The sequence below is a fragment of the Erythrolamprus reginae genome, chromosome 1, assembly GCF_031021105.1.
Source record: "Erythrolamprus reginae isolate rEryReg1 chromosome 1, rEryReg1.hap1, whole genome shotgun sequence".
Taxonomy (NCBI): domain Eukaryota; kingdom Metazoa; phylum Chordata; class Lepidosauria; order Squamata; family Dipsadidae; genus Erythrolamprus; species Erythrolamprus reginae.
This window is the reverse complement of record NC_091950.1, coordinates 108,675,166-108,698,812: the sequence shown is the minus strand read 5'-3', so window position 1 is coordinate 108,698,812 and position 23,647 is coordinate 108,675,166. Positions and strand designations below refer to the sequence as shown.

Genomic DNA, 23,647 nt, shown 5'->3' with positions numbered 1-23,647 from the left:
AGTCTTGCACTGAATGTTCCCTGGTCATTTCAGGAGAAGGAGCTAAATCACTCACTAAAATAAAATAAAAAATATTAGCTTCTACCGTTACAATGAAAGAAATGGAGGGGGGGGGAGAGAAAAGCTAACCCCCAAAATTTCATGTTTGCTTTGGGACCTAAAGCATTGCAATGCTGGCAAACATTTAAGATTAAAATCAACACATAGAAAATGTACACTGAAAAATATAGGCTGCACACTGCCTAAACCTTTGGAGAAGCTGACATCTTACAGTACTAGCCTGATATTTGTTTCTTCAATGCAAATAAATAAATAAATCTAAAGTGAATGTTTTTAGTCACTGAAGGGATGTTCTTTCTTTTGCAAGTATATTTATCTAGATCAGGGGTCTCCAACCTTGGCAATCTTAAGACTTGTGGACTTCAACTCCCAGCTTTGTTGGCCGAGGAATTCTGGGAGTTGAAGTCCACAAGTCTTAAAGTTGTCAAGGTTGGAAACCCCTGATCTAGAGCTATAGGGTATTTCAGACCATTTTTTTTACCATGAACATTATCAGTTTCTGTCTCTCTGAGCTGTACTCACGTTGGCACTCAATTGGGTTGTCAGAGCTGAAACTTTCTCCTGCGATGCATCCAATTCCCTCCTTAGCTTGCGAATCTAAACATTGTATTTCAAAACATGGTTTTGTTTAACAAGATCTTCAACACCCACACATACCTACCCACACAAATACCCTATATAACTTCTAGACCTCTTTGAAGATACACTATAATGAAATCCATTATTATTGGCTCAACTACTACAAATGATGGCTTTGGCATTATGGCATCGATTTTGTGGAAATTTAATTTGATGGAAGTTCCAGATCTACATTACTGACCCTGTGGGAAATCAGTTGCAATTCAATTGCTTTGTATATGGCTGATAACCACTGTTATTTATTCTGTTGTCATTTGTTGTTTTCCACTTACTTTACTGACTTGGTTCAGATACTCTGATGGACTAAGATGTAGTTATTTGTTTAGGACTAAATGTGATTTGTTATATATAAAACCACTTCTTTAAACAATTGATTAAACAAACTACCATGGTTTTAGTAGTTTTGTCAATTTACTAATTTGAAAACTTGTTTTAACGTTTATGGAGATTTTTTGTCCTTTCGGCAGCTGCTTTCAGAAATATTTGATCAGAGAAAGACATCAGATGAAAACTCTACTTTTCTAAATTCTGAGTAAATATTACCTAAGTATTAGCAAATTGCACTAGTAGATCTTCTTAAAGAGTTTACATAGGAGTTTAGCCAGCAGAAAGATTAATCATCATGGTTCAAAGGTATTCAGATAAAATTACATCATGTATTAGATTACACTAAAAGTATTACCTCACTCTCAATTCAGTCAATATATTTAATACAAAATGCATTGTTGACTGGCAAGCAAGTATTCAGGATTTCTCCAAACACATTTTTTATATAAAATGCAAAAATAATATCCAAACAAAATTTCCACCCAGACTATTGTTCTTCAAACTTGGCAACTTTAAGACTTGTGGACTTCAACTCCCAGGGTTCTGGTAGTTGAAGTCCACAAGCCTTAAAGTTGCCAAGTTTGGAGTTGGCTCTTCCTATAACATGTGGACTTCAACTCCTAGAATTCCTGAGCTAGCATGATTTGCTCATGCAAATTCACAAGTCATAGAAGAGTCAACTTTGCCTACCCCTGGTCTAGATCCACGTATTTTGTATCAGATGACAGAATATGTAGCAACATTTATTGAGCATTTGAAGAATGAGAATATTCAAACAAAATACAACAATAATACAAATATTGCACTGTTAGGGATGTCTCTCTTTACAAGTTACTGAAGCAAGCACTTACGGTAATTGCAACATAGGTACTAATTGCCTGTGATTCTTAAAAACAGTTTGAATCATGATTAAATTTTTGAGTGAGGAAGGAAAGAGGTAAAAGGTTGATGAAGTTTCCAATGGAGAAAAGATTATAACAATAAACCAGGACTGAACAAATCTAAGGCCAGCTATGAACTTTTTAGTTGTAACAGTCATTTTGAAGCCCAAGAATATATATTAAGTCAAAGCCAACAAGATATGTAATGAGGGATCAACAGCAATGAATATAAAAACCGTGTTTCCCTGAAAATAAGAACCTGTCTTATATCTTTTTGAACCCTGAAATAAGCCCTTGGCCTTATTGCCATGCACTGAAAAGCCTGATTGGTCTTATTATCAGGGGATGTCTTATTATGGGGGAAACAGGGTATGCAAGAATGTTTTGGACTTGATTCAGTCCTTCTCTTTACTTGAAGCATTGGTATATGCAGTAATTCAATGTATATAACACCATACATGCTGGAAGGTATTCTAGTAAAATTGGTGAAAGGGATTTATATTTCTATAAATTTATATTATTATAAATTTTAATTTTTATAATATAAAATTTATATATTATTCATCTTAATACACTCTTTATACACTATATTTATATAGATTTATAGTAAGAGATATAATTAATAATTTAAGAGGCCACTATATTAGTATCACTGACTAAAAAAAAAAGAAATATCATATCCAATCATATAAATACATTTAAAATGAGCACCTGTCACTGAGTTTAGTAATTAAAAACCCCAAAAATCCTCCTTACCTCTGACTGACATTTTTCTTCAGGCTATAGGAGAAAAAAAGAGAGTTTGTTTGAAAAGCGCATTAAAACCAGTGGATTCATTTAATTGTTCAGTCTACCAATAACCTGCCACTCAAAACACTGTAGTGTTTTAAGGGTAAAACAGGTTTTATTCACAATTTTTGGTCACATAGCTGAATAAATGTGACCAAAAATTGTCAGAACCATATATTAATTTTATTAATTTACCATTGAATAATGTTCATGATGTGCAGTTTTTATAAAATGAAAACAGAAATGTTCATCAAAATATTACTACAAATAATAAATATTGTTGCATAATATTTTATTCTATATTGCATGATGTCTACTCTATAAAAAGATACACTATTAGAATTCTTTTTCCTGGTACAAAAAATTGAGATTTCCTGTTATTTGCCTTTCTGCTAAGCTGTTCTCTGATAGGCAGGGATTTATAGGATTTAGAGCAAGAAACCCCAACCCCCAGACCATGGACTGGCATCGGTCCACAGCACGCCAAAAACTGTCCTGCACAAACAAGTGAAGCTCCATCCGGCCACATGTGGGATGCAGGTGAAACCACACCCTCCAGTCTTCAGAAAAGACTGGTTCCAGCTGCCCAAAAGATTGTGAGCCCCTGAATTTAAGGCTTAAGATTTATCAGAAAGAAATATTGATTTCACTGATTAATTTCTGTTCCAGTTCTGTAGTTATAAATAGTTATAAATAGTTCTGTAGTAATAAAAAGTTATAAAAGCTGTGCTAATGAATTCAGGAGATTATCAAATGGGACATGCTCCTCTTGATTAGTGAGAAATTATTTTATGCTGCTGTCTAATTACAAGTGTGTACTTCTGTTAAAGAGCCCTTTTTGTAATCTAAAGTCATCCACTTTTCACTAGGTAATATTATACAGTGGTACCTCATCTTACGAACGCCTCTTCTAACGAACTTTTCAAGATACGAACCCGGTGTTTAAGATTTTTTTGCCTCTTCTTCCGAACTATTTTCACCTTACGAACCCAAGCAGCTGCTGCTGGGATGAAGGGGTTTCTTTTTTCCCCCTTTTTTGAAGAAAGGGAGGGGCGGCTTGGAGGAGGAAAGATTTTGAAGAGAACAACGTGCTTGCAAAGGCACTGAAAGGGTGTCTTTTGAAGAAAGAAAAGAGAGGGGCGGCTTTGAGGAGGAAAGATTTTGCAGAGAGCAGGGTGCTTGCAGAGGCACTGAAACGGTGTCTTTTGAAGAAAGAAAAGGGAGGGGCGGCTTGGAGGAGGAAAGATTTTGCAGAGACAGCTTGCTTGCAGAGGCACTGAAACGGTGTCTTTTGAAGAAAGAAAAGGGAGGGGCGGCTTGGAGGAGGAAAGATTTTGCAGTGAACAACGTGCTTGCAGAAGCACTGAAACAGTGTCTTTTGAAGAAAGAAAAGGGAGGGGCGCCCCCTTGCCTTTCTTCCTTCCCACTCACCCTCTAGCCTAGCCTTGCTTCTTCCACCCACCCCCTTTAGCTGCTCCTCCCTGCCCTCTGTTCACCTCCCTTCTAAAGTTTGGGATTTTCCTGAAGGATTTGCACGCATTATTTGCTTTTACATTCATTCCTATAAGAAACATTGTTTCACCTTACGAACTTTTCACCTTACGAACCTCCTCCTGGAACCAATTAAGTTCGTATGATGAGGTACCACTGTATTTGAAACTGGTATATTACATATAACAAATAGAAGATCTTATGTAATTCCCTATGTGACTTCTGCTTTGATAGTTTTAAGACCAAGAAAACTTGGATTCAGCAGTTTGTCAGCCAGTTTTCCAATCCACTGATTTAATAGGATTTTCTGCCCATCTTATAGAAATCAAAGGATAAGAATACAATAAAGCATGGAAGTGGCTTGGGGAAATATTTATTCCATTCCTTCTTCTGGTTTGAGCTCTCTAAGATTCATAGTCCCTATTTCATTAATTAAATTTGTTACAATCTTTTGCTAATGACTTAATACAGACTGATTGGGGTGATGACACTCACCGTTGAGTAAATGGATGATGTGCTTGACACCAAAGATAGAGATGAACCATGCACTACAGGAAAGATAAATAAACAAATTAGCCATCGGATTTTTTTTTAATAAGTAACAACAGCAGATTATTACATAAGCCATATACATACTACGGATGTTCGTAAGGGCTACACATTTCACCAGCAGCCTATTTAAAAATTGCATCACCAGTCATGAACGTATTTACTGAACATAAATCTTTGCAGACGTATCAGAAGGTAAGCTGAAATAAATGGAAGCATTATACAGACCATAGCCCAAAATGATCTCAAATCAAGCTTTAAAAATCATTGCTTGGATGTAAATATTTGCCTGCCTGCTGAATTTCAAACATTGCAAGGTTATGATAGTGCATGGAAAATGGAACAGAAGATGATGAGAAGCAGACAAAGTAAAGGTTCAACTGACCAGTCCAGTTTCACCATATTGTTGGCCTGAAGCATAAACAGTAAAAGGGAGTTAAAAGATTTTGTAAATAAAGAAGACTGAATATTTTGGTGTGACTAGGTTAGGTAAAAAGACTCATTTAATTGTAAGTCAGCAATGTAAGAGAAAGTACACTGGAATATATTTTGATATTTCCTAAGGAGAAAAAAAACCTAGAAAAAATACATTTTTGTCAAACATATTTACAAAGTGATTTACAAAATAGTTTTAACACATTAACATAAAGATTTATATATTTACACTTAACCAAACATAATTATTTAACATAAATTTATCCAGCTTTGATATCAAAAGCTATTCATAGCTAAATGGTGTCTATATAGCTATATATCTACAGTTGAAAATACATTGTATTATTTTTCAGAAACACTTCCTATATTACTTCTTTTAAAATGGCTAATCCCCCAGTCATTGAAGAATAAGGCTAGCTTGAAAAGGCAAGATGACATTTTCTTTCTATATTAGTCCTAAAAAACTTTTATATTGCCAAAAAGCTGAGAGTGCAATGGACTCATAGATTGGCACACCATTTTGCAGAATAATTGTTACAAACCAAGCATGTTGCTTTCTTATTGCCTTCCTTCTAGCAACACACCTGACTGGATACTCAATAAACTATTAAATTAATAGTAAAATGGCAATATATTTGTCCAAGTAGGACCCTTAGATTCCTCATATCAATGCAATCTGTTTTGGTCTGTTTTAAGGGCATATTCAATACTTTTTATTGAAGCTGAATAAATGTCAACATATATAAAATAATTGGATTCTTAGCATTACGTAAAACATGATTCTTGAATGCCTACATTGCTATGGAAATTTTGCTGCACAGTATGTACAGCATTGGTAATTTTAAAAATAAATAGCACTTTCAGTAGATATATAAATCAGGCTACAAATCCAGTTACTGTATATAATGTAATAAAGTTTCAGTAGTGACTTTATTCTGGTATGTGAATTTTTGAAATGTGGTTTTATGACATTTGAATTATGCTTCTATTAGACATTCCTAAATCATTATAAGGAGAACTTGTATGAAAATAAATCACCTGCTATTGTTACAAATTCCAAAAAGCACAGTGATTTCTTGTATTAAGGAGTTTACTTTTACATTCATCAAATACCAAGAATATTTTACAACCTCTTAGTTCACCAAAGTGCTTATGTGTCTGAAAATCTAAATACCAAGTATGATGTTTTTGTATTTCAAGATTGCATATTGAATTATTCTGCTTTGAGTCCAAAATTATTCTTGGCACAGAAAATATTATACATATTTCATTTGTTATACTTTTCATTTCCCCCTTTTATTAAATTTACAGTTTTTACAGAATGCAACTTCCCCAAGAAATTCCCCTACTTCCATCTAAAACATATATTTATGGCACCTGCAACTCTGTAAAATGGTTAAAAGAAAGAACTGTTCTGATCCATAAAAATCACAATTAAACATAAAATTTAAGAACTAGTCTTAAATTAACCAATTAAAAACTCAAATTACTCAAAATATGTTATTAATAACTTTTACCTTTCTGTATTGATCTAAATTATAACTAGTCATTCTTTTCTGTATTAAGAAGACTTCTAAGCTTAGTGGAGTAATGGTAGCTCCTTTACATGTTAAATGTTGTCTGTCTTGTCTTGTTTCATATTTTAAAAAAATTAATAAAAATATTTAAATTAAAAAAAACTCAAATTACCTTTGAACCTTCAAAAAAAAATTAGAACTCTGACAAAAATAAGATCCGGTTAGTCCACCAACTGGTGATCCAAATGCTAAGCTCATTGAACAAAATATCAAGAGTCAGCAAAAAAATAAATAAAAAAGTAAAAAATAGCCTTTTGTTTCACAGCTAGTTTTTTAGCTAGTATAACTGTTTCAGAGAAAAATTTTGAAAATCTACTTTTGCCCCGTAAGTTAAATTATTACCCTAATACTAGGCACAACCAATTCATATTCAACTGATAATAGAAGAAATAACACTTGGAAGAGAAAGATCACTAGCTTAGGAAATTACATTACTGAACTTCAATGAGTAAGTCAGATAAGTGGAAGTGACAATTTCTGTTTTATATGTGCCTAACTCAATATCCGTATCCAGGCCTTTTCTATGCCACTTAGGTGCTTCTGTTTTTTAAATGCTAAGAGTCTTCATCTCACCTTTACTATCAAGGAGAGTAAATGTAACCTAGAGGATGCTGCTGCTTCAGGGTGACAGGTTGGTTGACATGGTAAATTCCCAGTGACCTGCACTCTGGTGCATGAGGAATCTAGAATATGTCCAGTGAAGGGCTACCAAATTTTTTATTACCACACTGTGGGCGTGGCTTATGCAGGATGCCCTGCATTTTCTTTCAACATATTTCTGTGCAAATTGGGTGCTCTGGGGTGGAGCTCCATTTTCGCTACCCCACTGTCCGGGCAGCAGCCCACCCCTGGATATGTCTGATTCAGGGTCCAGGAAGTGTCTGACTGTTCCTCCTAATTTGAGCAAATATTGCACCACTGCCAATAGGTTTTTTCCCCACATCCCCGACTGCAGTATATTTAATGCAGCATTTAGGACAAAAGATATTTTTCTATCACTTTCAGAGAAATTAAAGATGAGCTTAAAAGGTCACTATTTGAAATCAGTGATATTAGGTAAGCTGAAAGTAGAGATAAGCAGTATGGGAGGTCTGAAAAAGAGGTCTTGTGCAAGGGTAGCATTAAAGCTTTGTGGACCAGTTCACATATCTTTTCACATCTAAAAATTACAAGCTTGTTAATGCTTTTGTCTCCTTGATTTATTTGAACCATTTTTTTTCACCTCGGGCCCAACAGTCCCATCTGATTCCTGCCCCTATTTTCTGATTTGGCATTTGTTGAATCCAAAGCCTACTGTGTTAAACAAGGTTTTGAATATGTGTTGTTTTTTTCCCTTTCTCCATAAATATAAACGAAATAAACATCTATCAAAAATTAATAAACAATTTTTGTCAAGTCCCTTCCCACATGCATATACGTGTCAACTTTATTTGGGAAAAAATGAACTGGATCGCTTACCCTCTTCAAATCCATCCCGGAATGACCCAGAACGGCTCATTGTCCTGCTCTTTTCATCCAGTGACATTGAGCTGTTCCGGAACCGGGAGTCATTGTAAGGATCATAAGGGCCATCTGCGTTAGAAAGACTGTGTGTCCGAAGCATGGTTGGGTTGGACAAGCTCATTTGGGCTGCTGTGGTGGGGCTCGCTAGAAAGCAAACCAGAGATAGGAAAGTCACAGATCTATACCCATGCTATGCTACTGTCACAAATGAACAAAGCAAACCTTTACTATAAGTATAAGAGTAGTAGTCTCTAACTAAATCTTTCTAAAAATTTCTCCTGCGTTCATCCGGTAGAAAATGAAGTCTTGGAAGAACCTTCTGCAATCATGATTACTCATTGATTCTGAACAGTAACCACGTTATAGTAGTAATTGAAATTGTGGCTGTTTTGCTTTGATGGCAATATCTTCTATTGAAGACCAGTGAAACAGTCAATTCAGCATGATGTGACAACCCTCACCCAGCCTCTAGAAGCAGGGCGTGCATCAAAAGGGCAGTTCACTGAAGCTTTGATTAAAAACAAAGAATCTCTTTGAGGCTTTGTACTAATCTAACAACTATTATTCTTATGAGTCAAGTCAAGTCTTTATGTAGTGGCTGCCAAACTATCTTATATCTTAAGCTATATGTTCATTCATAGTGAAGATTAAATAGAGCAAATTATTGTTTCTTTAAAAAAAAACAATTATATAACCAATTAAAACCAGATTAATGAAAATGGTGAATCATTTTTCAGATGTGACATAAAACTTACATGTCTCTAAAAAATCTGAAGGAAATGTTGTATGGAAAAGCAAATTCCTCTGACATTCCAAAATTCTAAGTTATAAATTAGAAAATTATGTGTTTAATGACCATACTGGTTTGGTATGTTTCAATTGGCATGCTATAATAAACACATGGCAGCTTATCAGTATTAATCACCAATTAAATTTATGCATTTTTGTTTTTGAACAAGCTGTACATTTCACAGCTTGAAAGGAATCATAAAAGTTTACTTACCAAGCTGGGAGAAGTTAAATCTAGTCCCAGATGGTGATGTGATGCTGGAACCAGAAGAAAATGGGGAATTGACCACAGTGTCCTGAAGGCCTCCTGCAGAATGTGAACGCAGCCATTCTTTTGCTTCTTCTTGATTTCGAAGTTGTGATGATGGCGTATACCTGCACAAATCACAACCAGGTTTAGCTTTTGGTCAGAAATATCTTGCCTGCCCCAACTACAAAAGTATTTTAGAGAAAATAGCAAAACTGAAAAGAAGTCTTTCCCTGCCAGGACACACTTTTTCATGTCAGTACAATTAGTCTAGTTCCAGGGTAGGCAAATTTGGGTCTTCTATGACATGTGGACTTCAACTCCAAAAATTTCTGAGTGAGCACGATTGGATTAGGAATTCTGGGAGTTGAAGTTCATAGGTCACAGAAGAGCCAAATTTGCCGACCCATGCCCTGGTTGAAAGATTTGATCCTATAGTTATTTATGAACTTTTAAAATTTGGAACATTTTGGTTTGAATCATGATTAAAGTAGGAACCATTGATTCCAGCGGACTTACTTTAAGAAGGACTAAATCTGGATTTAAGAAGGTTACTCTGAATGTCAAATTCAAAGAAATGTTTTAATAATGGCAGCTGTAACCAATATCTGTTACCTATGAATAGGAAAATTATGGATTTGTCTGATAGCCATTCATAATAGGTCTATGCAAGATACGAGGAAATCTAATGTATGATCTAAAGCCAGTTAATTATTCCTTATCTGACAAGATATTTATGAACATCTTAAATGCCTCCTAGTTATATTTAAACAACTTCCAATGATCACTTTCAACAACGCCAACAGCCACTGCTGCCACTAATACTAATTTTTAGAGTTGGTTCCTCACAAATATATGTATACAAATACAAGGAGGTTATTGATAGGGAAAAAGCTAAAATTAGGTCCTTAAAATATTGCTGCTCAAAAGATCAAAACTGAATTGCAAAAATCAAACCTGAAGATCAAAAAGAGATCTATGTATGCCTATAGATTGTGTACATATTGTATTCATATAATTACCATTATTTAATAATGAATTATCTAACTGACTCAGTTCTTTACACTTCATGTACAGTATTTACCATATACTCAAGAGTAAGCCAAGAATTTTAAGGGTCAAAATACACCTGAAAAATTGGTTAAATGCTTATTTGTAAGTATATTTACTCAGCTTTTTAATGTACCCATTTGTGGGTACATAGTTGTAGATAAGTTCTATTTTTTAAGCAAAAATACACTAGTCAATAATGAAAACTAAACGTATGAACCTTTCAAAGGCTGGCTTTTTCACAAGTGGTATATATACAGGGGTGGGCTACTGCCCGGATGTGGGGGGGACGCAGTGGGGTAGCAAAAATGGAGCTCCACCCACTGAAATATGTTGAAAGAAAATGCAGGACGTCCTACATAAGCCACACCCACAGTGTGATAGTAAAAAATTTGGTAGCCCTTCACTGTATATATATGACCTTATACCAAAATATAACCAATCAGAACATCAGACTGGTGAAGACGGAATTTAATATTTAATGTGATAGGTGTTGATTTTCCCCCCTTCTTCTCAGTGATAAAAATAAAATAAGCACTGCCAGCAAGTGCATATACTCTTTAAGACACCTCCTTTAGCACAAGCAGTTACATTTCATGCATTGCTTTGGTAGGAATTTCAACATTTCTCATGTTCCAGAGTGATCTAGTGATGTTAATTTGCATTTGGCACTAAAAAATTAGGCCACCTAGATTTTTGAAGTAAAAAATTCTGTTATTAAAAGTTGTTCATGTTTATTGACAAAATTAAAGTCATGAAAAGGCACACAAACATTAGAGGAATGTGCAAATAAACAAACTACAGATACCTACCTCCTTGACATGTAAATGTTTCAAGCTTAAAAACAGTATTCATTAATAATTGAAGACATTGGTTAGGTGGAAAAGATATTACAAACCAATTAACTTATTCAATCTTAGCCCTTCGGTATTTTACACAGCATTTCTACGGTCCAGCCCAGTGAGACAATCAAAGATGCTGCAAATAAGAGGGTGTTTATAGCGCAGAATAAATTGCAGCTGTAATTTAAAGCTATCAGGTTCAGTGATTGTAAAAAGCAGCAGCACAATCTAGTCTAAAATTGAACAGACAATATCTGTGGAATTAGTTTAGACTGTCAATTTGTGATAATCAGGTTAATAAATGGAGTAAAATCATTTCATTGAAAGAAGAGAGTGTCCTTTTTCAGTCTTAATTTTTCTTGAGGCGAAATTATACGTAATTTAATTTTTGATCATTAAATTGACATCTTTTTTTTCTTAAGCACAATTACTGCTTCAGCTGTCATATAGCAAAAACTGCACTTTTAGATCTGCATTTCAGAAATTAAACACTGTGAGAATAACATAATCCAGTTGCTATTTCAAGTCATAAAAGCTGCAAATTATTGCTTGCAAGTCAAGCTTGGAGAGTTGGTTTTTGAAAAGCCAGCCAGCTATAGTTACAAATCCTGCTCAAGCTGAGAAGCTATGAAAAGAAGCATGTAGATGCGAAGACAGAGTAATGACTTGCTTCAAGAGAATGGGATGGGGGGGTGGGGGGATAGAAGACAGGGAGAAAGAGATTGCAGCCACTCACTGCAAAGCAGAGACCACCACCAGCGCTAAAGACATAGAAGACACACAGGCAAAAAATAAAAAACAAAAGCTCCAAAAACCACATGGAAAACTACTTCTTATGCTATACAGAAACACCAATACCTGAATCCTTTCTTAGGCAAAGTGTTCCTATCAAGATGTGGGTCGCTGTAGAAAAGTTAAAAGAGAAAGAACTTCAGAGAAGAGCAAAAAGGGAATTTAAAGGTCAGTTTGAAAAAAAGAACAACACACTAATAAACAACTCTGTCTTAGCACTGAAAAAGAGAGACAAAAGCCCCTATCAAACCAACATGCAAAAACCTAACCAGGCTTAGACTCTGTTATACAGGACATGCAAACAGGACCATGCTAGATGAATTCAAACCCAAGACTGATCTCACAGTTCAATCCAACCTTCTCCAATTTGGAACTTTTCAAATGGAAATGTAGGCAAATGTGGGGGACACTGAATTTGGAATGTTGTAATGCAACCTTTCAAGCTCTTTTGGAAGTTGGACTGGCCATTTCTCTACCACAAAAGTAACTGGGGCAGTTTCTTTTCTTAATATGTACATACTTCAAACAAATGTTTCTGGGTAAATGTATACTGTTTATCCCAATGACAATGTTGAAAAGTTGCCTTCAAAAATACACAAAAAATACAACACTATCTCTCAACCAAGATTTCTCCCTCCTGCATCAGATTGGAATTAATAATACAATCTGCAAACTTTTGAAGGGTGAAAAGGGGATACATTGCATGAACCAGAAAATGGGCATTTAGAATTATTTATTTGCTTTCAGGAAATAACATTAGCATTGAAATAAGCTACATTCAGCTATAACACCTGACCATCTTTCAAAAACACAACTTCTGCAAGCTATGGTTGTAAATGTTCAAAAGAGCCTTTAATAGATTGATCCTACAACTAGAGTCCCTTTGTGATGGAGATGGGTGGTTCCAAAATGTTATAAATAAAATAAAATAAACTAGAAACCTATTCTAAAGTAAACCCTGAAAGGATGCATCTAATGAAATGACTAATAGTCTACAAGAGGTTATGCCTGAAAACATAGATTTATATTTAAGATCCCATAAGTTTCTTTGCTATTCTTGCTCTAATAGAGTAACAACAACCTCTCTGGAAATAATTTAATTATGTCATTTATTAATCAATATAATAATAATAATAATAATAATAATAATTTATTATTAATAATAATTTCTGAAGGTTAGCAAAGGAGAGTGTTGCCTGCAAATATAGGGTTTTAGTGCAGGAAATATAGAAAATTATATTGATTCTACCATTATAATTAGTATCTAAACATCTAATGGTAGCAATAACATTCCCAGTGCACTTTGCTGCACATTGTTTCCATACATTCATTCTTACAATGAAGTAACAAAATACTGAAAGAGCCAAAGATTCCAAAAATTGACACTGATGTAAGCAACTTATTACAGGGACTAATTTCAGCCACAACAGAAGAGTTGGGAGAGGAAACCAAGACAAAAGGTGAAACAACTGAAAACATGAGGGAAAGCAGCATGCCACCAGAATGCAGAAATGCTAGTGAGAGTTTAACAGTAAAAAAACCCCCACAGAACTTTGTAAGATCCTTAAGTCTGCATTCTTAAAAAAAATTACATTTGTCCCCATTTGTCTCCAGAATAAACTGGCTCATTGCTGCTGTTAAAATATACTCTCACTGGCATATCTTTGAGTGACAGTTCAACACAGCCCAGTGAAGTATACACACACTCTCCACTGAGCACAGTCTTGCACAATACACTTTGGCTTCTTAAGCATCACAATGAACCCTCCTGGATCTTGTTTTATTTCACTGCCCTATGACAGGCAGCATTACCTGTCCTGCCTCCTGGGTAAAGTATTTCTGCAGAATTTGGGACTAGCAGCAGGGGAAGAGAGAGGGCTAGAAGAAGTTCGACAAGACAGAAAAACAAAACAACAAAGAGAGAGAGAGAGAGGAAGATTAGCACAAAGGGAAGAAAGGGAAAGCTGTTAGGAAAAAAAAGAATCCATTCACAGGTTGATAACAGTTGTTTTATGTTGTGAAGCCATAGATCATTAAAAGATAGAAGATAGAATTCTTTATTGGCCAAGTGTTATTGGACACACAAGGAATTTGTCTTTGGTGCATATGCTCTCAGTGTACATATAAGAAAAGATACATTTGTCAATAATCATGAGGTACAACACTTAATGATTGTCACAGGGGTCAAATAAAAGATTCTGGGAACTGCCTAAGTCACGGGTGCCAAACTCTCAGTCTACAGGTTGGGTGCATCACGCCCTGGCCACTCCCACCCCCAAATTTAGCGAAGGGGAAATCGTGATATGTCACATGATGACATGAGATCACAAGTTTGACACATGTGGGCTAAGTGATTTAGCAAAGTTAGGCTGCATCCAAAACAATTCAGAAAGAGCTATAGTTCTGGGTCTTCTTGTCGTATGCCTCACTTTTGGCGACTAGGTTTTCTCTGTTCATATACAGAGATGGACAAAGATTTGTCCAATTGTTCATTTTCCTAGAAATAGACTAATTCATTCATAACACTAGCTAAAGGGCTATGCAGTGCTCATTCCTGTACTACAAATTGATTTCATCTACAGGTAATCCTCGCTTAACAACTGGTTGTTTTCTGACAAAAGTTATGACAGCCACAGAAAAGAAGTCTTTTTGGTCTGAAAAGCCCAGCCAGAGAAAATGGTCATGCTGAGGCCATGTGATCACATGACAGCAGATCAATTTTATGAAGTCTGCAGTAATGTATCTGTAATTCATGATTTTCTTTTTTGCATGTTTCTGGCATTTTTAGTTGGGTTGGGGGGGCACTTAATGACTGTCATGAATAAATCTTAAAAATTACTTCGGATGACATGGGCGCCTCAACTTACAACCATAATTCTGAACTCAATTAGGTAAATCAAGGACTACTCGTACAGTATTTAATATGTTTATATGATCCTGGCTGAAAAACCTAGAAAGAAGCAGAAAAGAAAATGCATCTGGCTGACAGACAAGTCAGGTATGAAGTCTGTCTTAAATTGTGGCTTAACATAAGGCATGTTCTTTATAATTTATTCATTTATTCAATTTCTATAGCCACTCACTCAAGTGACCATAATAAGTGGCTTATAATTCTGAAATTTTACAATGATTTTTAAAAAAACCCACATTAAAATAATAAAAACATTTGAGCTTGGTTGTTTTCTTACAAACATTTCATTATATCCAAACTAAATAACATCATCAAGGGAATGGGGATTTCTCTACATTTATATTCTAGTGGCTTTTGCCCTGTCAGAGTTTGTTGGGAATGGTTTTAGAGGTTCTTTGGTTGGACTGTTTATTATTATTAGGTTGTTTGGCAGTTCCTTGTTTGGGATATTGTTTACTTCTTCATTGATGGTCTGATAATCTAATGCTGGTGGGTTCTTTTTGTTCATTTTGGCTTGTTGATTGTCTCTTTCACACAGTATGTAGATGTTATTTATGTCTATTTGTCCGAGTGCTAGAAATTCCTAGAAATTTTGGACTATGCTTGATATAGGATGATCATAATTTCCTTGTTGGAACTATGGTTGGGTCTGTTGACATGTTGTGAAATTAAAGAGTTTTCAGGGTTTTTCAAAAATTGGCCATCAACAGACAAATAGACATTAACAACATTGACATACTATGCAAAAGAGACAATCAACAAGTCAAAAAGTAAATTAATTGACATCAGACCAACAATCAAAAAGTAAATAATATCCCAGTCAAGTAACTGCCAAACAAGTTAACAATAAACAACCCAACCAAAGAATCTCCAAGACCACTCCCACCAATACTGACAGGGCAAGCCACCAAAATATAAACGGCATTCTTTGCTAATACTGATGGTGTTACCTAGCTTGTGTAAAGAAATGTCTACAACAAAACAACCAAATTCAGAGAGCATCAAGGACCCCTAATTTCAACCCTGAGTTACAAATATTCTTCTCTACCAGTAAAAACATCCATAATATTATACTACATTATACCATATATATAATTTCCTGTCTCTCTCCACACACATGTATGCACACACTTTGGCATATTATATATGCCATACTTGTTAATTTCTTCAGTTTATTCTAAAAGAAATCAAAGTTGCCACGGGGGCAATTTACCAAGTTGTGGAGACGTGTATTTTATCACAATTGCCAAAAGTCCTTGGTCATTTGAAATTTCCAGAAAGATAGAAACCAAATGATATAGACTACCATTTTACTGTCTAAATTACCATATGTTTAACCAAAATAAGACTACTGTATATACTAAAGAAAAAAAATCAATTTTAATAATTATCACAGATTTCTACCTTGAAAAAGACTTAAAACTATGGAAAGCATTGAGCAGTCAGTTCCTCAATATATAAACCACAAACAATAACTGGAGCAGGGAAAATATTGGTATCTTTTGAAATTTTCTCACCTTTCTGACAAGTTTGTCTTAACGCTGTTGGTTCTAACAAAGGGAGGCACCGAGTCATCCTTAGGAGCTGCAATCAAGCCACTGGGAGAATTATGGTTCAGCCCACTTCCACTGCTGAGAGAAATATCAATGGATTCACAACTAGTGTGCAGGCTGCTGACAGACTGGTATCCAATCCCATCCTTGCTGACAGCAGAAGAACTACTGGGGTTAGTACCCCAGGTCAAGCTGTTGGAAGGAGCCGAGTGAGCTGAACTGGGACTAGAGGCAAATGGAGACTGATTTGTGTCTGCATTTTTACAATAAAGAGGGCTACTACCACCACTACTCAATATGCCACTGCCGGAAGGAGATTCTGGATTTCCTTGTTGGTTCATGGTTGCATGTGGGTTGGAGATGACTACTGAATTTTTCATGCTTTCTGCTGATGTTATGGGAGGTTGTTTATTTGGCTTTGCACCAAAAAGTCTGAAGAAGAAGAAGAAGAAAAAGAAGTCAGACAAATGGATTTTTTATTTATTTTTATTGTATTTCTTTATTTGTATGCTGCCTTTGTTATATAGTGATACCTTGTCTTACAAACTTAATTGGTTCAGGGACAAGGTTCTTAAGGTGAAAATTTTGTAAGACGAAACAATGTTTCCCATAGGAATCAATGGAAAAGCGATTAATGCCTGCAAGCCCAAAATTCACCCCTTTTGCCAGCCGAAGCACCCGTTTTTGCGCTGCTGGGATTCCCGAGGCTCCCCTCCATGGGAAACCCCACCTCCAGACTTCTGTGCTTTTGCGATGCTGCAGGAGAATCCCAGCAGGGGATTCTCAGCATTGAAAAAACGAGCGCTTCGCTGGCAACGGAAGTCCGGAGGTGGGGTTTCCCAGCAAAGGGAGCAGCATCACAAAAACACCGAAGTCCTCGAAACCCCACCTCCAGACCTCTGTGTTTCTGTGATGCTGTGATTTCACTGAGGCTCCCCTTGCTGGGAAACTCCACCTCCGGACTTTCGTTGCCAGAGAAGCGCCCATTTTTGCGCTGCTGTGATTCCCCTGCAGCATCACAAAAACACAGAAGTCCGGAGGTGGGGTTTCCCACCGAGGGGAGCCGCAAGGGAATCCCAGCAGTGCACAAACAGGTGCTTCGCTGGCAACGGAAGTCCAGAGGTGGGGCATCCCAGCGGCGGCGGTGGGTTTGTAAGGTGAAAATAGTTTGTAAGAAGAGGCAAAAAAATCTTAAACCCCAGGTTTGTATCTCGAAAAGTTTGTATGACGAGGCGTTTGTAAGATGAGGTATCACTGTATTTGCAAATCACTCAAGGAGGTTAGCATATCCAACAAAGCCTCCTACTCCTATGTTCCCCACATAGGATGGGTTGGGCTGAGAGAGAAAGAAGCTCTAGCATATATTAGGGGAGGACCTTTAATATCCTTAATGTTATAAATTAATTTCATCTACTGTAAACATACCTCCTCACAGCAAGGAGAGGTACACTATGCTAAATTTTAGTCCAACTGCGGTAGTATTTTGGAATCCTAAATAGCATGTGACATTTTCACTTTCCTTGTATTCACTTTCTTCACATTTAGGTGGTCAGTGCAAGCAAAAACAATCAAAAGGTGCTACAAGGTTTTTTCCCATATTAGCTATTTTTCTTTTGATTTTGCTAAGAGAAAGAGACAAATGCTCATCTATTCACATATTAGTGGTACAGGTAAGACCTTATATGACCATCTGTCAAAATTTCGACAGCAACGAAGGAGAGGGACTATTGAGCAGGACTTATATTTGCACTTGATATCCAGCTTGCAATTATGATGTCACAGTATCTCGCGATCATCTGATTGCCATTTGCAGCCTGTATTGCCAGCTTCCAACAAAGTCAATGGGAAAACTGACAGGAGGACCAAATACCGGTCATGTGTTGTTTTTAATGACCATTCAGGATTCCTTTAATGATAGCAACAGAAAGTGTTGGAACTCTAAATGGCAGGGTTAAGTGATGTCATACTTTATAACTGTACGTATCGCTTAGTAATAAAGTTGTTGGTCGTAGTTACCATTGTTAAGCATAGACTACCTGTATTTATTTGACAGAATGTGACTGCAGTGTTCATAATGTTTATTATGTATCCTATATTGTGCTGAAGAAACCATAGAACATAATAACATAAAAAAGAGCCATGCTGAATCAGGCCAGTGGTCATCTAGTCCAGCATTCTGTGTCACACAGTGGCCCACCAATTGTACATGGGGATCTTGAGCAGAAAGAAAAGACAAAACCGTCCCTTTCCCTTGACCCACAACAAATGGTACTCAAGGGAATCCTGCCTGCTTCAACCAACATAGAGGCGGCACATGGACATCCGTTTCAATAACCACTGATACATAATTGTCCTTTAAGAGGAGGCAATGTACTATATTTACTTACAGTCAGGGGTGGGCTGCTGCCCTGACGGGGGGACGGGAGGTAGTGAAAATGGAGCTCCACCCCAGAACACCCTATTTGCACAGAAAGATGTTGAAAGAAAATGCAGGGCATCCTGCATAAGCCACACCCATTGTGTGGTAGTAAAAATTTTGGTAGCCCTTCACTGCCTACAATCCTCACCAGGAAACACAATTTCAGTATCTTTCCTTAATGTCTCTTCTACACCTCTAGATAGGAGTGAGAAAATATATAACAACACACCTTTGCCCTCCCATTATGTTCTTAACCATACGCTTTTGGGACAGATGAACTAGAATAACTTGATGCTCTTTACTTCCTCTTACAAATCTTATCAATTGTGCAACCTGGGAATTACCAGAATCAGAAATCCAACATATTTGGAGGACGTCAAGAATAAAACAGTGTTTTATATAATGGTGCAACTACAGATCTTCATTGATAAAAGGATTTATATTCTAGACCCTAAAACATACAGGATAACTTCCAGAATATTTCTTCACATCTTTGACATAAACCAATTCAAATGAAAAAAAAATGTTATAATTTACCTGCGCAGTGTAGGAGAAGCCACATCTGGATACTTTACTCCTTGCTGGTGAGTATTTTGGGATGCACTGGATGTTGTCTGAGGTGATGGGTTTGCTTTAACAGAGTTACAAGAGACCACACTTTCATTATCCGAGGAGATCCCTTTCTCTTTATCAGTCTGGTTTATTAAGCCTGGCAGAGAGCTCCCAAGGGAAACTTTGGTTGGTTCTCTTATTTTAGGAACAGGCAAACCTGCAGACTTGCTGCTTATATTAGAGTCTATGCTGCTGGTGCTAGATCTATTGCCAGCTCCACTTCTGCTGCTGGATTTGCTAGGGCGGGGTAAACTCCGATACTGGAGATTCGTTCGGGTAGAAATGGCTAAATAGCCGTCATCCTGATTTTGTGAGCCATCAACACTAGTCTTCCGGCCAGTGGATCTACCCATGAGTCCAGATGACTTGGGTATTTTGCCCAGAGTAGCAGCTCTACTAGTAATAGTTGCTCCACTAGCTGTAATCATGGTCACACCGACAGCTGACCCACTCTGCTTTTTAAATCCAAACATGCTTGTATTAGTTACAGGTGTTCTACAGTTATTTGCGGAAGGCTTTTTTGATTCATCCCCACTGCTTCGCCCAGCATCTGAAGGGGAACGTTTAACGTTTCCAGATTTGGGAGAAATTCTGCCCTTTTCTGAAACCTTGGCATCATCAGTTTTCCCTTAAAAAAAACAAAGGAGAAAGAAAACAATTTCAATATTTTTAAGTTATTTGTAAATTATTAATATATTTGAGGGCCAGGAGAAAAGACTCAATATGCCATTTAAGTCTAAAAATGTTACAAATGTAAAGGTACAACTGTTCTAATACATGAAAAAGTACATTGTTAGCTAGACCTAGCATTTGAAATATCTCTACCCAATGGTGGTTGAATTGCTTGTTCCAGGCAACATCAGTGTACTTTTTCTTATAATAAAACAAAATCTGAGAGGGGCGGCATACAAATTTAATAAATAAATAAATAAATTTAATAAATAAAATATTTATGTAACTAGCATTGAAACAGAATGAGGAAAGAAGGCTCAGGAGAAAAAGTCTTCAGGTGGCTAGAAGATTAAAAAACTCCAGTAAAAACGAATGTGCCAATTGGGATAAACAGATCCATCCTAAGATAAAATACAAAAAATAGTATAAGGGCAGACTAGATGGACCATGAGGTCTTTTTCTGCCATCAGTCTTCTATGTTTCTAATTGAGGGGGCAATCAGTTTCACTGGTTTTTATTCTTGAATTCACAAGATTGCCACATGAGCTTAGGAAATTATACATCTTTAAGAATATTTAATTTAACAATTAAATTTTTTGTCTGTTGCTTCCAGCATGCCACTTAAAATTCACACATGCCCATGGCATCCTCACACCCTGCATCCTCTAACTCCTGACTACAGTATTCTCTTGCCCCAGTATACTGCTGACTAGGGACTCCTGCATCTTCCACCTAACGATCTATGTAGTCCTGGGGCTATGACAGCAACCAGATTGTCTGGGACTGATTTCAATAAGTACTGTGGTCCAGTAGTGGGTTCTCAACCCCTTTACTAAGGGTTCATGCGTGCGTGCAATGCTTCTATGCATGTACAGAAACGTCCCAGTAGCTGATGTGGTCACATGACCTCGCCCTCAGTCAGCACTGGAAATTCTGGTCCCAATTGCCAACATAACATGAACATTACCTATACTCTTCTTCTTACTTCCTTTGAAATGCTATGATGACTAGCAGATTTTAGTGTAAAGATCCAGCATTGTCAGTGTTGATGAGGGATATTGCTACCTAATTATGTACAATTAGAAATGAGAATAAAGGGAACTAAAAATAGTCTCCCTCCTCCACAAAACCTTCAGGCAAACTGTGGCATAATTTAGTTATAGCAAAAATCTCTTGCTAAAATACACAGCCTTAGACAGATTTCCAAGTTAAGGAGAGATTGAAAACCAATTGAAAAACTAGCTCTTATTAACAATTCTGTAGATATCTTTTCAATGTATATAAATTAAATTAAAAGTCCTATTGATTATTATTCATGCCTTTTACCGATCAAATCTCAGTTACCAGTATCTCTTTAATTTGGCAAAGACAACCACGAAAGATGTATTGCTATATTCACCTTGAAAGAAGAGGCACAGATCAAAATGCAGTTAAAATCCTGGCAGAGGAAATTTAAAAAAAAACCAAACTAACAGCATACATTCTTGGCCTGCATTGCGTGGCTTTTGGCCCTGCATTCCTCACCTGTCCCAGGTGTCTTTAAAGTTCCCGAGGTGGCTGCCGTTTTCATCCTCGGTGTGGTAATACCAACTTGAGCTGACATGCCCCGTCTCCAGGATCCTGTCTGTGAAATGACGATGTTTTTCCTTCCAGAAGTGCTTTTATCGGATTCATCAGACACATCAGAGGGATTCCTTCTCCATTTAGATCCAGACTCCATTTTTACACCACTGTCTGAGCCTCCATCTGATTTTTTTATTTCATCACCAGACCACAAGGAATTCCGCTCCACTTGGAAATGCTTTTCAGTATCGGTCTGTTGGAAAACAGAAACAAATCAACTTACACTGCAAACTTTTCTTCCTCCCAGGAAGAAAGATACCGTAGATAATATTTCAATATTTTAGTGATTCCTTTAGGTAAAGGGTTCTGATTTTCCATTAAAAAAAAAAAGATACTGAATAACCAACAGAAAATTAAAGAATCTACTTTACATTTCTAATACATTTAGTAAAAAAAAGAGCAAACAAAATGCAAACTGTTCAACATTACAAAAAACAAGATTCAAGAAAAATATATATGAAGATCTGTCTTGAGGTCGTACAGCTTCCTTGTCCCTGTTATTTTGCACAATACCTTTCATTGCAAAGCACAAACTCATTCACTTCAAATATGTGTTGTGAGCTTTTCCTTTGTTCTCCCTTCTCTATCTCTTTGCTGGCAATTTGATCTGTGGAGCATGAAGAGGCAGCTTTTTGTAACACTAAAGATAAACGAGGCTTCAGCCTTGCACAAACTTCATCAACTGAGGTGAGAAATGTTCAGAAGTGGCAATGAATTCGCTTACTCCCAATCTTGCTGAATTTCATCGCCCCGAGGTTACTTATTTATTCATAATTAAATTTATCACTTTGAATTTATGTGAGTGATTAGGACCCTTCAAATGTAGTAGTATGCCATTTTCTCCTTCCTCATGGCGATTACACAAGAGACAATGAGCTGGGCTGTATTCGGCATTCGCCCTCTTTGTTCCACTTGTACTGCCTTTATGAACTATCTGAAATCATTTGCAATTCAAATCACTGACATGGAGACCAATGCCAAAATTGATTGAAAAACTCTGTGAACATGCTACACATATGGGGACTCCTCACCGCCCGCCCCCCCCTCAAAAAAGACAGTGAGAGATCCACCCTGTGCATTTCTCCCCCTTCTGGTCTGGTTCGCCATCCTTTTTAATACAAATAAATAAAACTTTTGAACGTTTGTGGATTTAAACATTTATGAAATTCACAGGTTTCATACAGTAAGTACAAAATACTGAATAATCAGGCCCAAATACAAAGAAAGAAAGGAAAGGTGACATGCTTCTTCAAATGGTAAATGCTGCACCAATTTTAAATCCAGGATTGTGCTGATAAAAGTCCTCAAAACTTTATTTGTAAATCTTTCCTTATAAAACACAAATGTGAATAGTGGCATTTTCTGTAATTCTTAGCAGGGAGAGCAATGTCTTTTTTTTAAGGGGGGCAAATACCATATTTTTTGCATTATAAGATGCACCGTTGTATAAGATGCACTAAGATTTCAAAGAGGTAAGTAAGAAAAAAAAGTTTTTGTCCTTCCTGGGACATCAGCAGTACTTTGCCAGCTTCCCAAACCTTTTGCACGACCCATTTTTTGCAAAAACAGGGATATTTTTTGCCTTCCCCTAGCCCCCAGGAGCACTCTGCAGGCCCCCCAAGCACTCTGTACACCCCATTTTTCACAAAAATGAACCTGTTTTTCACCAGTTAAATTTTCAGAGGTTTGGGGGGGAAATTCAGAGTCAGGTAATGCATTTCAGACATTAGCCACTTTGTTGCTAAAGTCAATTTTTTTGCAATCATGTTTGGAGTGGTTTACACTAAGTTTGTATCTATTGTGAGTGTGTTATTGTTGTGGCTGAAGCTGAAGTAGTCATTGACAGGTAGGATAATGTAGCATATAATTTTGTGTGCTACACTTAG

The 23,647-nt window shown here is 36.6% G+C and overlaps 1 protein-coding gene across 6 annotated transcripts in view; it reads right to left on the bottom strand.

Annotated features, from left to right (window-relative positions):
* NAV2 (neuron navigator 2) overlaps positions 1 to 23,647 on the bottom strand; it is a 395,483-nt gene that overhangs the window by 50,502 nt on the left and 321,334 nt on the right. For 5 of the 6 annotated variants that reach the window (XM_070761666.1, XM_070761675.1, XM_070761679.1 and 2 more), the window contains 9 exons: positions 21,663 to 21,954; positions 19,392 to 20,094; positions 16,400 to 16,867; positions 12,038 to 12,082; positions 9,255 to 9,415; positions 8,207 to 8,395; positions 4,683 to 4,735; positions 2,664 to 2,687; positions 583 to 657 (listed from right to left, as the gene is read on the bottom strand). In XM_070761666.1, the coding sequence (XP_070617767.1) occupies positions 583 to 657; positions 2,664 to 2,687; positions 4,683 to 4,735; positions 8,207 to 8,395; positions 9,255 to 9,415; positions 12,038 to 12,082; positions 16,400 to 16,867; positions 19,392 to 20,094; positions 21,663 to 21,954 (2,010 nt within the window). The remainder of the gene's footprint in view (positions 1 to 582; positions 658 to 2,663; positions 2,688 to 4,682; positions 4,736 to 8,206; positions 8,396 to 9,254; positions 9,416 to 12,037; positions 12,083 to 16,399; positions 16,868 to 19,391; positions 20,095 to 21,662; positions 21,955 to 23,647) is intronic. The other variant, XM_070761699.1, reaches the window with a different exon arrangement.